Source organism: Asterias rubens, chromosome 1 (genome assembly GCF_902459465.1).
Source record: "Asterias rubens chromosome 1, eAstRub1.3, whole genome shotgun sequence".
Lineage (NCBI taxonomy): Eukaryota > Metazoa > Echinodermata > Asteroidea > Forcipulatida > Asteriidae > Asterias > Asterias rubens.
In genome coordinates this window covers 26412882-26428747 of record NC_047062.1, presented here as the reverse complement: position 1 = coordinate 26428747, position 15866 = coordinate 26412882, and the positions used below count along the sequence as shown (strand labels likewise).

Sequence of the window (15866 nt, the reverse complement as noted above, 5' to 3'; positions counted from 1 at the left end):
AGTAGTGACTTGTTCTTAATCGGGCGTTGACAACCTTGCAGGGTTGTGGTCGTGCGATAAGGCCCTCGCTTTTGGCTCAGGTCTTTATCGCATGGCCACGACCCTGCCGGTTTTAAACGGTCGATTAAGAACTCGTCGCTACCCTTTTATTCCCTTACTAAGAAACCTCCCCTAATATTGATTCTTTGCATGCCCTAGAATGATCGTCTTCACCTCAGGTTTCCCCCATTTTCACCATTTTGTGTGAATTTTTATTCCCATAACTGCAGGCAGGAAAGGCATGTGTAAGTGCGCTGCGTATTGTGAAATGGGTTGATTGGTACAATTTTCCAGTTGACACCATCCTTTGAAACAATCAAACTGCACATGTTTGGTATGGCTGCACACAGAAAAAAACAAATGTTCAGAACAACCATAACCCATCAGAGTTATCTTAATTACATTGTGTTACCGCAAACCTAACATGTAGTAGAATAGCCTCATCCAAAATCCAATGATACCTATAGACCATGTAAACTTTGTTTTCAATAAGTGTGACCTTGTGCATTCTTTAGGTATTCTGGCAGGCAAGATACTGCACTGGTCCTATGGGAAAGTCGACAATTTGTGTCATAATATCCACATAAATCCAAGAGTTATGAAAGTAAAAGCTGGATAAGTTTTAAGTTTTTCATCATATCAAAAGTTGATAGGAATTAGACAGTGCAATCTCCATAAAATATAAGATTTTATGTTTTCTTCTATTAGGCTTTGTACAAATCCTGCCTGCAGGAAGTCCATGCTCTGTGGCTCTTTTGTAAATATGTGATGTCACAGGTCACATCGTCTATATAACATATTTATTTGCATATGAAACAGTGTAGGCAACATATGCATTTGGTTTGCAGTCCAGCTGGTTGCTGTGCAAGCATTGTGCCTAACTTTAGCATATGAGAACTTTTTAATAATACAAGTTTTCCTGTAAAAGATACAAAATCGTGTGTCCAGTTGTTCAATTTGCATGTGACCCTTACATTAACCCTTACAATGCTCTTCACACTTGAGTTATTCTTGATATTAATGTTCCTTTAAAGGTTGTAGGTTTTGATGGGTCTACCACAGTGAAGGATTTACTTAACACACTCAACCATAAGATCAACATGAGAGATATTGAAGAGAGTGGGTTTGCACTGTTTACTGATGACCCCTGTGGCAGAGAGATTGAACACTGCTTGCATCCTACAGCTAAGGTCAGTCTATTTAACCCTCTTACTCTTGTTGCTTTTATTTAGTGAGTTCACCAACCATATAAAACAGATCATTTATGCAAGGTCAAATTTCATAGAGCTGCTTAAGCACAACAAATGACTAAGGATAACAACATTGTGTTTACCAGAACAAGATTACCAGCAAATATACACTATCACATGTACATGTACCATGATGACTGGTATTCTGATCTTTTTGACTTAGCAATATTTTCTGCTTAAGCGGCTCCGTAGTGGCACAACTTTTCACAACATTATTTTGTCTTCTTTGTGCATGCATTTACCATATGTTATCATATTGAAGGCTGGCATGGTGCATCTATCATTCAAAACATTACAACACTATATTATTACAACTCTGTAGAAACATTATCAATACAAATATGAAGAAAAAGAAAAATGTAAATTTTAAACAATGATTTATTAAGAAACAATTTTTGATGACATTTTTGCAGTTTTTGTATGTAGGATGTTTTTCTTGAATAATACTTTTTATATTTGTTTTTACAATATCAGACTTAAAAACAAAAATTAATCTTTTTTTAATTAGTGTATATGTTTTCTATGGTAGATTTGTGATGTGATTTCCAAATGGGAACAAACCTTAAAAGAGACTCAGACTGGTAAATGGGAAACGGCAAGAATGGTTCGACTCACTTACAAAAACAGGTAAGAAAATATCCTTGAAATATTATAGATCAAGTGTAATTATATGAACAAGGAGTTAATTTTGAATGTCACTGGTTAGTACCATCAGTTTGTACCATCAGTGGATGAATGTTGTGGTTTGAGATACTGTCAAGGAAATAGCATTTGAAGTGCTCCAAAATTATTGTTGTGTTCTTGAGTACGGCGATCAAAATAAGTCTAATATGAGCACACATTTTACCATTGTACCAGTGTGTTGCATGGGATCTTTCATTCCACAATTGCTAAGATGTTGAAGTTTTTATGAAGATTTTTGTAAATGTTGAACCTTTTACTCTATTGCCCTTTATTATGGGATTGTTTATATTTTTTACATGTACTTGTGTTTTTACCATTGTTAAGTGACCCTTTCAGCTACTGCTGCTGGGGGGGGGGGAGAGTTCTTGTCCTAACTTAGGACTAGCCATACGTTTTTTATATCTCCTAACTCTTTGTGAAATCGACCCCTGGTCATTTTGTTTGTTTATACCAATAAATAAAACACTTAAACTCCCTGACAAAATGTCAACTCTCCCCTGTTTTGTTTTTGCCCTAAAGAACCCAGACCTACATTGGTAATTTGATGAACATTTAGAAGGTTGGTTGCATGGTGTCTTTATTGAAAGGCAGATAATTTGAATGATTTTACTCTCCTAAATCCAATGTTGTGTTGCACCTTTAATAATCTAAGACTAGAGCCCAATTTCACAAAGCTGCTTTAAAAGCAGATACTGTTGCTCTAAACTTACACAGTTATAAGATAATGACAGAAGGAAGCTTCTCTTAAAATAGTACATGCTGAGGTGCTGTAGTTTTTGAGAGCGTGAGTAAAACAAGTCACAAAATAATATTCGTCTCAGTGAGTCGAAAATTTATTTTTGCTCGAAAACATATTTACCAGTTATTATCGTGACATGGTTTTACTCATTTCTCAAAAACTACATCACCTCAGCAAGTAATATTTTAATGTAAGCTGTCTATTATCATTATTTTCAAACCATGTAAGTTTAATGTCAATCTGTGGACATTGTGTTTTGTGTTACAAAAAGTACCCAAATCCTTTAAATAGCTCCATGAAAATGGCACAGGAGTGTATTTCACTGTAAGTCCCCATTTGCAATCATTGCCAAGAAAATATTGTACATCAAAGCCAACTTATGTGAATGAATTGTGGTACCATCTGTAATGACCAGAGCAGTGTGTAACACTGATTTTATGAATCAGAGTGATTCAACTAAAGAAGACACAAGGTGTTAATTAACAAGTACAACAGACCTGGCTGTGGGGGTGTGTGAAGAGCACAAAATGCCTTGGGTTTAGTCCAACTTAAGGATGGCATGACTTTGTTTTAAAGGAGTACATTCATTCAGACTGTCAAAGGTTCAACATAAACTCAATTCAAAACTCACATTTATTTGCATATTTCATAAAAATGTCCAAACAATGCAAAGATTAATAAAGAAACCTGTGTGCCATAACTTCAAATTGTTAGCTTTTTCCAGTAGACTCCATATCAGTGTACAGCATAGGGACAGAGTCCTACTAGGGCTTGACTAAATCACGGTTTTTAGGAATAACATTTGTTTGAGTTTTGTAAAAATAACCCCAATAATTCTCCAGAGGGTTTAGGGGTTGACAGATAACTGCCAGTGTGGGTAATCGAAACCACAACTGTCATATCCGACTCTTTGCTCTCAATTCACTTCTGCAATCTAAATCAAGACAATAACAAGAAATTAATCAACAATCTGCTTTCAATCAATTTGACTTTTATTACTTCCGCACCCCGAATATTTGATTTACCACTGAGGAAATGTTAGCAAATTTAATTTGCAGTTATTCCAAGATTGAAATGATTGATTTCCTGCCGTCCAGGTTGTACTTTCGACATCGCACAAAGAGGGAGACTGAGCGGGAGCGGCTGCTGCTGACCTACCAGGTTAATGATGACATCATCAATGGTTGGTTCCCAATCAACAGGGAGCTGGCACTGGAGCTTGCTGCACTCATGGCACAGGTGATAAAATAGGACTATTGACCCTTTGAATGCACGTCACACATGGCGACTGTGCCATGCCCACCGTTTTGGTGGTCAAATGGTTTACGTGCAAAATGCGCACTTCACTGAATAACGCACAGTTACATTGCCCACCAGTATGGCACATCCAAGATTATTCTGATGATGACGTCAGGTGAATTGGGTCAATAGATTAATTGTCTTGCCAATTACTCATTATTGAGGTTTGCTCTTCTAGTTTGTATATTGACTCCTTGCACTAATTTCAGACACAGCTACTGTGTAACTACGGTCTGCCATTTTGAGAGTCAATAATTGCACAGAAATTCCTTCCCCAAAGTGGCACAACTAAGATTGATGACTATGAACTAAGATCAGGTGAAAGTTATTTCTGTAGGAAACATTGAATGACGTCTCACTTATAGTGTCTTATGAAGCATTAAAGGCATTGACACTATTGGTAATTACTCAAAATAATTGTTAGCATAAAAACTTACTTGGTATTGAGCAATGGAGAGCTGTTGATAATATAAAACATTGTTAAAAAAGGCTCCCTCTGAAGTAACATTTTGAAAAAGAGCTAATTTCTCACTCAAATATTAAAAGGCCCAAAGCCTTTTATTAGGCATCTGAAGCACACAGATTTGTGAAACAAGGGTGTTTTTTCTTTCGTTATTCTCTTGCAACATCAATGACCAATTGAGCCAAAATTTTCAGAGATTTGTTATTGTATGCATATATTGGGATACACCAAGTGAGAAGACTGGTCTTTGACAATTACCAAAGGTGTCCAACCAGTGCCTTTAAGAGATAATGGCACCCTGCACTGCAGCAGCTACACAGTGAAAACCCTTTTCCTTTCACAATTAATTACCTGTTTGTTTTGGTAACAGCCATGTGAATACTATCTGTTCAGGCAGAAATTGATTGGCATTGAGAATAACTGGGATTAGATCTAGAAGAGTCTCAACATAATCTCAACCTGTTATCAGAGCCAACACTTCCCCTAAAAGAGCTTGTATTCATCATGTTCATACGGCTGTTATCCCAAAACTTACTCCGAAGCCATCAAAAGCTTCCAATCTTACTTGTACATTATCCTGTTGTGCAATAACAAATCCATCAAGTACAAGCAAAAATATGCAATGAATTAAGGAAATGAATAGGGCTGCAGAACAACCTCTGCACTTTCTATGATGTTGTTGTACACAGATAAAGACTAAATCAGGGGAAATTCTATTCAAGTTTTCTCAATGCATTAGTAGCCCCATCAATAGGGTTTACCCTTACTCCTATTGACCGATCATTCAATATCGTTCAATGATTTGTTAGATAAATGTGCTAACCAGATTGGTTTTTAGACCAGATGCTATGAATTGTGAATTTGATTCACAAATATGAAAATGAGCAAGCAAGTTTCTAGCCTCTGCCAATCGACCAATTTTTCATTTTACGTAACCTAAGGAGAATAAAACGGTACCTGGATAAGGATACTTTCCATCATGTTGTCAGAGCTTTAGTCCGCTCTTGTATTGACTACGGCAATCTCCTTTTATTTGTTGCAACGTCATATGAATTGGACACAGTTCAAAGATTTCAAAATAGTGCAGCTCGTTTAACATGTTCCACTCCCTTGAGAGAACATATTACCCCATCACAAGTGTAGTATTTGCTAGGATATGGCTGGTTCAATATTAAAAGACTCATAACTTTGAATAATTTGATCTCATTGCAAACCTTTACATGCCATAATTTAGTGTCAGATTTTGTTTTCAAGAGCAACATAAGTTATTCCCATTTTTGAACGATTTGTTATTAATTTTGGTTAGACTGTTGTATAATCTAATTATATATTGTTTTGCAATAATAGATTGAGTATAGCGATTATAGACCCAGTGTCACTAATCTAGAACTTCCGTCCATGGGCTCAGCATCTGTCAGCACTAACCAAACCCTGGATAGCACATTTGAAAAATTCTACCCTAAGAGGTACAAGAATTGCCTGGATGAAGATTTGAGGTAAGCTGAGCATGGCTCAATTTCATAGAGCTGTTTAACGGCTGTTTTTGTGCATTGGTGATTTCAAGTTTGCATTTGCTAGCGCTGCTAACCACAGGCTTTGAACTTCCCTCTTGAAGGGCCACAGCAATTTTCCCCTGGGAAGGGGCACTTCTATAAAGCCTTGCAAAGTGCACTGCAGCAAAACCACAGGGCACCACATCAATAGACCGCTATCATGGTGCAGCCATCTTGATTTTTCTCCCATTGAAACCAATGTAACCAAATCGAGGCTGGAAGGAGAAATAGTCAGGATCCTTTTTTTGTACAAGGATTACTAGCATCTGTTACTGCTATTGGAAACAGGGTACATGACCAAGATGGTGGAAGCATGATAATGGTCTAATGCTGTAGGTGACATTGGTTAATTTAAGGTCTGTATAAGCACATGAAAAGGCCTGCTAACCTCCAGTTTTCAAATTTCCAGTTTGCTTACACAATAACATGTACATACATGAAGTATACAAATATGGAGTGGCTCAGAATGAAATGGAACAGTACACATTTTACCAAGCGATAATATTCCTTCCATTCCACGAATTAAAGCCACTCAATATTTGTTTTTATGAACAAGGATGATCCTAACTGTTGAATGGGAAATGCTATTCCCCATGGACGAATAGGTCTTTTTGATCGCCGGTGCAGATGGGAGTAATAGTGAATGTCACATGAAGTAAAATCCACCAATCAAATGACAAGGATCTGTATGTCAGTTATATAATACTTTATATACAATGTAATGATTAAGTAGTGGGAAGTCTCCTAAAAGCAAGACTATTGGGTGGAGAACCCTGATATTTATGTACTTGGGATAAGAAAGTACTGAGCAAGGAACCTACATGTACAAATTGTAAAGGGCATCACAGCAATTGCTGTGGGTCATTTTGAGGTCTGATCAAAATAATTGTTACGTAAACACAAACACAAAAAGAACAATATGTAGCTTAAAGGCTCACTGCAATAAATAGTTTAATAGGAGACAATAATTATTTGACCAATAGGAGACTTTGGAACACTAGGTGGCAGCAGACTTACCAGGTAAATGTACATTGTTTACGTAGTTCTGAGCGTGCGCACATTATCGAGAACGCTGGATTTTACCTTGTGAGTCTGCTGCCATTAAGCTTTCCGAAAGTCCCCTACTGGGTCTACATCTGACTTTACAAGGAAAACTGAGCACTAGAGTACTCGGTAATTACCATTGATATGATTATCTTTTACTTGTTGTTAGGATTTTATTCATGAAATGGTTTGTTTGATACATGTACCTTAAACTTTGCAGGTCTCTGAAGCATAGCTTGGCCCAGAAATGGTGCGTTCTCAAGGGCCGTACCCCTCAAGACTGTGTCCGCATCTACTTAACAGTCACAAGAAAATGGCCGCTGTTTGGAGCAAAGCTCTTTCCAGCTAAGGTAAGAAGTCTAACCATGCTGCCCTCTTTCAAATTACTTTCAGTTGTCATCATTCATTCTTTCGGTTCATCAACCTATTGACCCAATATACCTTTCATGAGGTCAATTGGGTAGGGCGTCCTCAGCTAGAGTTCAAACAGAGGCAGTCAATGATGACGTCAATGCATCAGGTCTATTCTTCTATAGATCTTGATAATTACTCAAAATAATGGTTAGCATAAAAACTTACTTGGTAACGAGCAATGGAGACCTGTTGATTGTACATGTATATACAACACTTTGAGAAGCGCCTCCCTCTGAAGTAACATAGTTTGTGAGAAAGAGGTAACTTCTCACTCAAATATCAAAAGACTTCAGGCCTGAAGTCTTTTTCAGGCATCTATAGTACAAAAGGTCGGTTTTTTTCTAGTATTATTCCCTTGCAACTTCGATGACCAATTATGTCAAAATTTTCACACATTTTTTATTTTATGCATGCTGGGACACACCAAGTGATAATACTTGTCTTTGACAATTACCAAATTACAGTTACAATGTGGTCAAATACGTTCCCCAATGGGAAGTTATCTTTGGCCATTGCAATATTTCAAGGGTCACCAGGATCAAAACTAAAAGAAGGGAAGACATTGCCATTGATTCACCACTGAACTTATCACAGTTTGGCTCACAAACTTTTAAACTTAGTATCTGGTTTGGAGCTAACGATATAGTGCAACATTTTAATTCCCACATGCCGAAAAAAAAACGGGAAATAGAAGAGGAAAAAATCTTCCATTTTATCATGTTTATGAGATGTTATCTATCGGGGTAATTGGCTGATGTCAAGTAATGGCAACTCTATGTAATCCAAAAAGGAAATTAAATTTGATTTGTATCTATGAGGTTTATGTCTATCATTAAATATGGCATGATATTTCCGTTTTCAGTGCAAGTTTGGTAAACAGGAGAAGGTTTGGCTCGCTGTGCAAGATGGAGGTGTAAGCATGCTCAACTATCACACACTGGTAAGTACCCAACTCAAGTTTTATTTTTGTTTATATGTTTTTTTTGTATGCAAGTCGCCAGACACACAAGGCCTGAATTGAAGGCCACCTCAAGGTGTGGGCTACAATCTACTATTTTTGCAGGGGCCGTTGCCACCTACTCCTGGGGCTGAAACAGGGTAACCCCCTTTACAGTCCATATAAGGATGTAGGCTTGGCTATCATCCATCAGAAGCCTGGCTGGTAGAGCAGAAAACACTACATGTACCTCCCCAATTTTTTGAAGCAATCATGCTTCAGTGTCTTGCTTAAGGACACAAGTTTCACGACCGGGACTCAAACCCACACTCTGCTGATCAAACACCAGAGCTTGAGTCTGGTGCTCTTAACCGCTAGGCCATGACACGCCACAAAGTGACTGTCAATCACAAACAAACATTTTAGAGATATGGTTCTTAGATTTTTGTATGTGTCCAATGAATTAATTAATCAGAGCAGGTTAGTTGAAACATTTAACAAATTGATACTGTTCTTGATAATGGTTCTAGTAAAGAACCATTTTGATCATTCATACATGAGATGACGTACATGGTGTGCTGTAAAGTTGATGTCCATAGTTTCATTATTTTTGACCGCGCGAGGGCGCTATAAATAGTACTTTTATCACTTCCGGGGGTATACGCGATTCGCCCTGCACAGATTAATAGGCGTTCTGTCACTAGTGTTGCGCCGTAGTTTCAATTTGTTTTAGAGGTGGATTATAACGGCTCCTTTAAAAGTCTTATTGTCCGTGATGGATTAGATGTCTGTGGTGGTTATGTGTTCCAATCTTTAATAACTGTTTTGGGTATGAATGAATATACCCCCGGAAGTGATTGAGAGCGCCCTCACGCGGTCAAAAATATGGCCCATTGTATTAAAAATTCTGGGTTTTTGTAATGTAGTCAAAACAAAACATATGGTGATCTAAAAAAAAAAAAAAAATTGTTTCAATCAATTTCTACTAGTTTTCACTTCTAGTTTCGTACCAGTAGTAAGCCAGATGAAAACAAATTTTTGTCTGAAATATTGTCAGAGTCCAGAAAATGGCATTTGAAGACTCCACAAATCACCGGTAATTATTTGGATTGCCATAATCAAAATAAGCATGTGCATGAATGCATACAAAAATACTAATTTCAAACGATTTATGTTGTTTAAAAAAAAAAAAAAAACGCGGAAACAGAAGCAATGTGAATTATGGGAATGTTTAAACCCTTCCAGTGTATTTTTTAATTTTGTTAATTCATTTATTTATTTGCAGCAAGAGCTCGCTAAACACACGTTTCAGTCCATGGTCACATTTGGTGGTTGCAGAGATGACTTCATGATAGTGCTTAGCCGATCAGTGACAAAAGAGGTGCTACGAGAACAGGGAACAGAAAAACTACTCTTCTCTATGACTAAAACAAAGGTACTTGTAGAAATATTCACCGCTGAATTACTCGATGATTTTTGATGAAGACTGAAAAATTGAGCTGGTACACCACCCTGTGTACAATAGCACTAATGACACTGATATTTAATTGTGCCAAGATGGGACCAGACTAATTGGCCCTACCAGCCTTAATAAGGTTCATACTTTTGTGAATTTTGAGGTCACATGGCTGTTTTCGCTGTGAATGTTTCGCAGGAGTTCAGCGCAAGTCAACTGAAGCAAATCGTTCATTGTGTATTTGTGATGTCAAAATTTGCAGTATGAACCGGGCTTTAGGCTAATAATAATAATAATAATAATAATAATAATGATAATGATAGTGATAGTGATAGTGATAGTGATAGTGATAGTGATAGTGATAGTGATAGTGATAGTGATAGTGATAGTGATAGTGATAGTGATAGTGATAGTGATAGTGATAGTGATAGTGATAGTGATAGTGATAGTGATAGTGATAGTGATAGTGATAGTGATAGTGATAGTGATAGTGATAGTGATAGTGATAGTGATAGTGATAGTGATAGTGATAGTGATAGTGATAGTGATAGTGATAGTGATAGTGATAGTGATAGTGATAGTGATAGTGATAGTGATAGTGATAGTGATAGTGATAGTGATAGTGATAGTGATAGTGATAGTGATAGTGATAGTGATAGTGATAGTGATAGTGATAGTGATAGTGATAGTGATAGTGATAGTGATAGTGATAGTGATAATGATAATGAAAGCACATTTATTGTGCGCATTTCACCATAAAATGTTCAAAAGCGCATCACAAAAATCTACAACAACATAAAAATCAGCAAAATCAAGAAAAACAGCAAAGAGTAAAAAATAACAATGTTCGACATAAAATAGTGGACACTATTGGTACTTACTTAAAATAATTATTAGCATAAAACCTTACTTTGAAATGAGTAATGGGGAGCTGTTGATAGTATAAAACATTGTGAAAAACGGCTCCCTCTGAAGTCACATAGTTTCAAGAAAGAAGTTATTTTCCACGAATTTGATTTCGAGACCTCAGATTTAGAATTTGAAGCCTCAAAATCAAGCATCTGACAGCACACACTTCATGTGACAAGGCTGTTTTTTCTTACATTATTATCTCACAACTTTGACGACCAATTGAGCTCAAATTTTCACAGGTTTGTTATTTTGTGCATGTGTTGGAGATACACCAAGTGAGAAGACTGGTCTTTGACAATTACCAATAGTGTCCAGTGTCTTTAAGCTTGGCCTTAACAACCGAAAGAGACTGTATTAATTGAATGTCTGATGGTGAACCATTCCAAAGTGTCAGTACAGATCTGAATTGGTGGCTATGGCTATGGCTGTTGACACGGGTGTTGCTGAGGGTGTTCTTTACTTCAAGGCATGATGATGTGACAATTCAATTATAGCCGTAGCCGTTAATTGGGACACGGCTTAACTCTGGTTAACTCTGGTTACACTGATTTGAAATAGGAGAAACAGATGGCTGCCTTACAATAGTAGTAAAGTCTTGGGCCCAATTTCATAGAGCTGCACAACAAAATTATGCTTACCAGAATGAGGTTACTAGGCAAAATACCATACCACGTATACAATCTTTGACTGGTATCCTGCTTATTTCTGCTAAGCAAAAAGTTGTTAAGCAATATTTTTTATTTAAGCAGCTCTGGAATTGGGCCCCAGTTACGAGAACTCACTCAGCTCACATTTTATTTATTTTCTTGTTATCCCAGTTTTCACAGTATCCGCTTGAATATATTATTCCATGTTTTTCATGTGTCATGAGGTTTGAACGGTGCCAACTTTTACTGATTGCTTAAGATCTGCTTACCAGCAATAACTTTTCAATTCCTGTCGCATCAATAAATTATGATTATCATGATAAACATGACACACAGGGACTACATTATTCATGTTATGAAATGCCACAAGTTCATGGTTTCTCTAGTGTCATTGATCATTCCGATGTTTTCATGAGTCTGATCAGATTTATTTAGTTGAAGGGTTTCCTGAAGTCTCATACAGCATCCCTCTCACTGATAAGAAGCAATACCCAGTTTTAATCCAGTAGTAATTTGTCAAGTTGTTTTCCAGTTAGATAATGCCCATCGGTCCAAATAATTTTCACAATAACTTATAACTAATCTCTTTTTCTCCAATGTAAATAAAGAGACGCCAAACTCTATAATTCAATGGAAGGAAAACATCCTCTGACAAATTTTTAGGATTACTGAAAGTTACCCCCTTGAGGATTTCGTGACAGTTTGATCTTCATGATTGCTTGGCACATGAATCCGTTAGTCAACTGTAAATTAATCTATACCAGTATTCACTTCACTTGTGAGATAAGATTTGAGCTAGTTTGATAGAGATAACAATTCAACTCCTGAATGGGGTTGTATATTCCACAGGGAGCTGACAACAAATTAACAAATATAAGTAGGATTTGAAACTTTGCATGTTATGGTGGAAATATGCTGAAGAATGTTATTGGCCCAATGACCGGCCGTCGATTTCACAAAGAATTAGGACTCGTCTTATCTCGAGTTAGGACGAGTAACTCTTCCTAACCTAGGACTAATCTTAAGGTCTGCATGCTACAGTGCAGGGTTGGGACTCGTCCTTAGTCCTAAGATTAGTCTTGAGTTTTGTGAAATCGACAGCGGGGCACTAAAGCGCATTGATACGGTTTTTGTCAAATGCTCTATATAAGAACTTGTTATTATTATTCTTTGTACTGATTTTTTTTGAGTGATAGTGTCTTTTTGTTTTGATATTGTTAAAGAACCTTCAGATTGGCTAGTGGTCCTTAGCCTAGTGATAACAGTTTATTTACATAAGATAATCAGGTTCATCGTTCTGTTCATGTTCACCATTTATTCTAAATTATACTATATTTTAGCTTCCAATTTGTAATATTTCCCTCATATTTCTCCTGAAGGCGATGAGTACTGATCAAATCGTTCAGTCATCATATCAACCACTGGTTCTTTTTAGAACCACACTACTCAAAAACCTCACACTACCACAAACCTCACTTAATGATACCCCCCCCCCCTGCAAAGTTTTAAATCCTACTTAGTATTTCCCTCATCACTAATCAGATTTCTTGGATTTCCTCCTGCCCCACCAGGTCCTAGAGATTACATTACTGATAGCCAGTTACATCAACGCCATCGTCAAACAAGAAGGCCTGACGTACAAACCCACCAGTGACTCTACAGCCCCTCTTGATACCACCACCTCCTCTTCCACCGGTAGCGGCGGCTCCACCTCATGTGCCACCACCAAGGTATGGGACCTTGAGAGCTCCACTGGACCAATTGTTGTCGGCGGGAGCAGGATTGTTTAAATCTCTCTTCATGAAGCATCTACAAACTCAGGAAAGCTCGGAACGGTCTCTGGGTGGATTTTACAAAGAGTAAAGACTAGTCTTATCTAGACTTGACTAGCCTTAAGTTTTAAATATCTAACTCTTTGTGAAATCGGCCCTAGGTCTTTATGCAAGGAGGTAACATTCCTATTTAGGAATGTTCGAGATGAACAAGGAACTTGCGTATGAACATCAACTGTTCCTGTTATAGGAGCAGGTATGTTCTTGGTAGAAACCTTGGTTGCTCCTGTCAAGTACCAGTGTTTCTGAGTGGAATGTTCTAATTACAACAAGATTGTTCTGAGTTTTGAAGATGCTCCTTCACTCCTAGAAATCCACCCTCCCTCCCCACCATGCCATGACGCCTGTATAAGGTTTCCGGTGTACACATTACTGACATAATTACTTGAATACTTTTACTTCATACTTCCTGCGAATGCGCATGCGATACCAGTCTTTGATGTCACAAAATTGCAGCAATTAATTTGCATCTGTTGACTTGTGCTCCTGCGAAACATTCACTGTGAAAACAGCCCTGTGACGTGAAAATTCGCTTTGCATCCGCAGGAAGTATGAACCGGGCTTTACCCTCAGTTTGGTTGTATGCATTTAGCATCGGAACAAAAATCACGACTGTTCTGTTTTAACAAAAGTCATGACCCAGGAGTGAAAAGGATTATGGGTATTCAAGTTCATGACCTACCTCCTTGAGATACCAGTTAGAACTGGCTTTTGTTCAAGTATGGTTTACACTATTGAATCGTGTAACCTTTATCCGGAAAGTTGTTTGTCCTAATTTCAGTTTTATAAAGACATTTAACTTGTACCTCTTGGCCCAGCATCCAAATTTTTAGAGCAAAGGATTTGCAAATGTGTGCACAACTGATTGCCCTAGCTACTATGAGATTGGCACAGGTAATCATGGTAATGTCAATCCGTGCTTTGTTTGCCAGGCTCAATGATGTCGTAGTAGAGAATGAAGAGGTATAGTCAAACAAATATAAATCACAGGCATATTACTCGGCTACAAGTAGCTGCTTATTACAAACCATGGCAGTTGTTTGCTTAATTGAAACCAGGGCCCAATTTCATAGAGCTGCTTAAGTACAAAATTTTGCTTAAGCTAAAACATCCTTGCTTATTAAAATCAGATTACTTGCCAAGACTCCACTAAATTGTTATGCTAAGTAAACCACAGCTAAATACCAGTCACAAGCAATGTAAATGGCATGAAATTTTTGCCAGTGTGTGTAAAATAAACGAGCTATTTTTTGTGCTTAAGAAAAAAATGTTTGCTTAAGCAGCTCTATGAAATTGGCCCCAGTTATGAACCATTGATTCATATCACATACTTGGCTGTAACTTGTTTCCTCTCTGGGAGGTTTTATTTGTCAACAATCATTGCCAAGCCGAGGTGCTTAATAGAAGTGATTGAATTGATCTGAGTTAAACAAGGGAAAGGTTTTTTCAAACTAGTTTTCTGGTTGCCTTATGTAGACAAGAAAATGAGGATATATATTTACCTTTGGTGTCTTCACAAATTAGTTAGTTGGAAATAGAGACATTGCATTATATGTTTGGTTGTGTTTAGATGAGACAGAAAGCGTAGGATAGATGTTGTTTTGTGGGTTTTTTGTGGAAATGTTTTTAGTTTAGTGATAACATCTTAAGATGTGTAGATTGGTCTTAATGGTTTATTGACATCCATGCAATGGGCTCCAGGGAGGGTTAAAGGTTGGTGGATGAGGTTTTTTTATATTGAATTGTCTTGTTATTTGGGGTGGGGTATCAAATACAGGAATACCTTAACACATTCAAAAGATGAAAAGTGAATTAATTTGACGACATATCAGTTTAATGAAATTATTCTATGACATAAATCATTAATAATTAGACATGTCCATGTTGGTTGGGAAAACATTACAGTTGTTGATTTATGTAGGTGAGAGCAAGTTCGGACAATAAGGCTTGGTCTAGTACAAACATATCTTGTTCAAGTTTGATGACTGACTTTGACTTACTGAGCATCAAAAGACGTAGGAATACATAACTCTGGCCACTCTCAACCCATCAAAATCTAACTGTTTGAATCTAATATACTTAAGACTGCATTGGTGAACTGAGTATGTTGTTTATGGGATCAGGCATACCACCATAATCAGAGTCCAATAGTTTGGGTGTTGAGTTACCTAATGTGCTTGATTTTGTTAGAGTGAGGAAGGGTCACAGCAAATCACCCAAAATAGTGAATGGACATGGTTTCATCAAGGCCTGTACAAATCTAAAAATTCTCAAACTTTATGTTTTGGAAATTGTCTTTACTATTATGAACTAGAGAAGCCAGCAAATCAACCAGGGGTGGATTTCACAAAGAGTTAAGACTTGCCGTATGTTTTTAATATCTCCCAGGACTAGTCCTAAGTTAGGACTAGTCCTAACTCTTTGTGAAATCGACCCCAGGGGGCTAGATCTACCTAGTGTGACTAGACTCCACTTATCAACGTTAACTTGTCCAAACTTGCTCAACTCTATACTATCACCGGGACGATTTTCCCCCTTTTGAAAATGAGTTTTAGTTGGTATGGGGGGGGGATTGTTTGTTACTTTAATATCCCATT

At 37.4% G+C, this 15866-nt stretch overlaps 1 protein-coding gene across 3 annotated transcripts in view; it reads left to right on the top strand.

Moving 5' to 3' along the window:
• Positions 1-14495, top strand: part of LOC117296879 (pleckstrin homology domain-containing family H member 1-like) — a 92428-nt gene extending 77933 nt beyond the window's left edge. For all 3 annotated transcript variants that reach the window (XM_033779997.1, XM_033779989.1, XM_033779980.1), the window contains exons 20-27: positions 1074-1229; positions 1819-1916; positions 3810-3951; positions 5822-5970; positions 7292-7421; positions 8348-8425; positions 9708-9857; positions 13009-14495. In XM_033779997.1, the coding sequence (XP_033635888.1) occupies positions 1074-1229; positions 1819-1916; positions 3810-3951; positions 5822-5970; positions 7292-7421; positions 8348-8425; positions 9708-9857; positions 13009-13227 (1122 nt within the window). In that variant the 3' untranslated portion in view covers positions 13228-14495. The remainder of the gene's footprint in view (positions 1-1073; positions 1230-1818; positions 1917-3809; positions 3952-5821; positions 5971-7291; positions 7422-8347; positions 8426-9707; positions 9858-13008) is intronic.
• The last annotated feature ends 1371 nt before the right edge of the window (positions 14496-15866 follow it).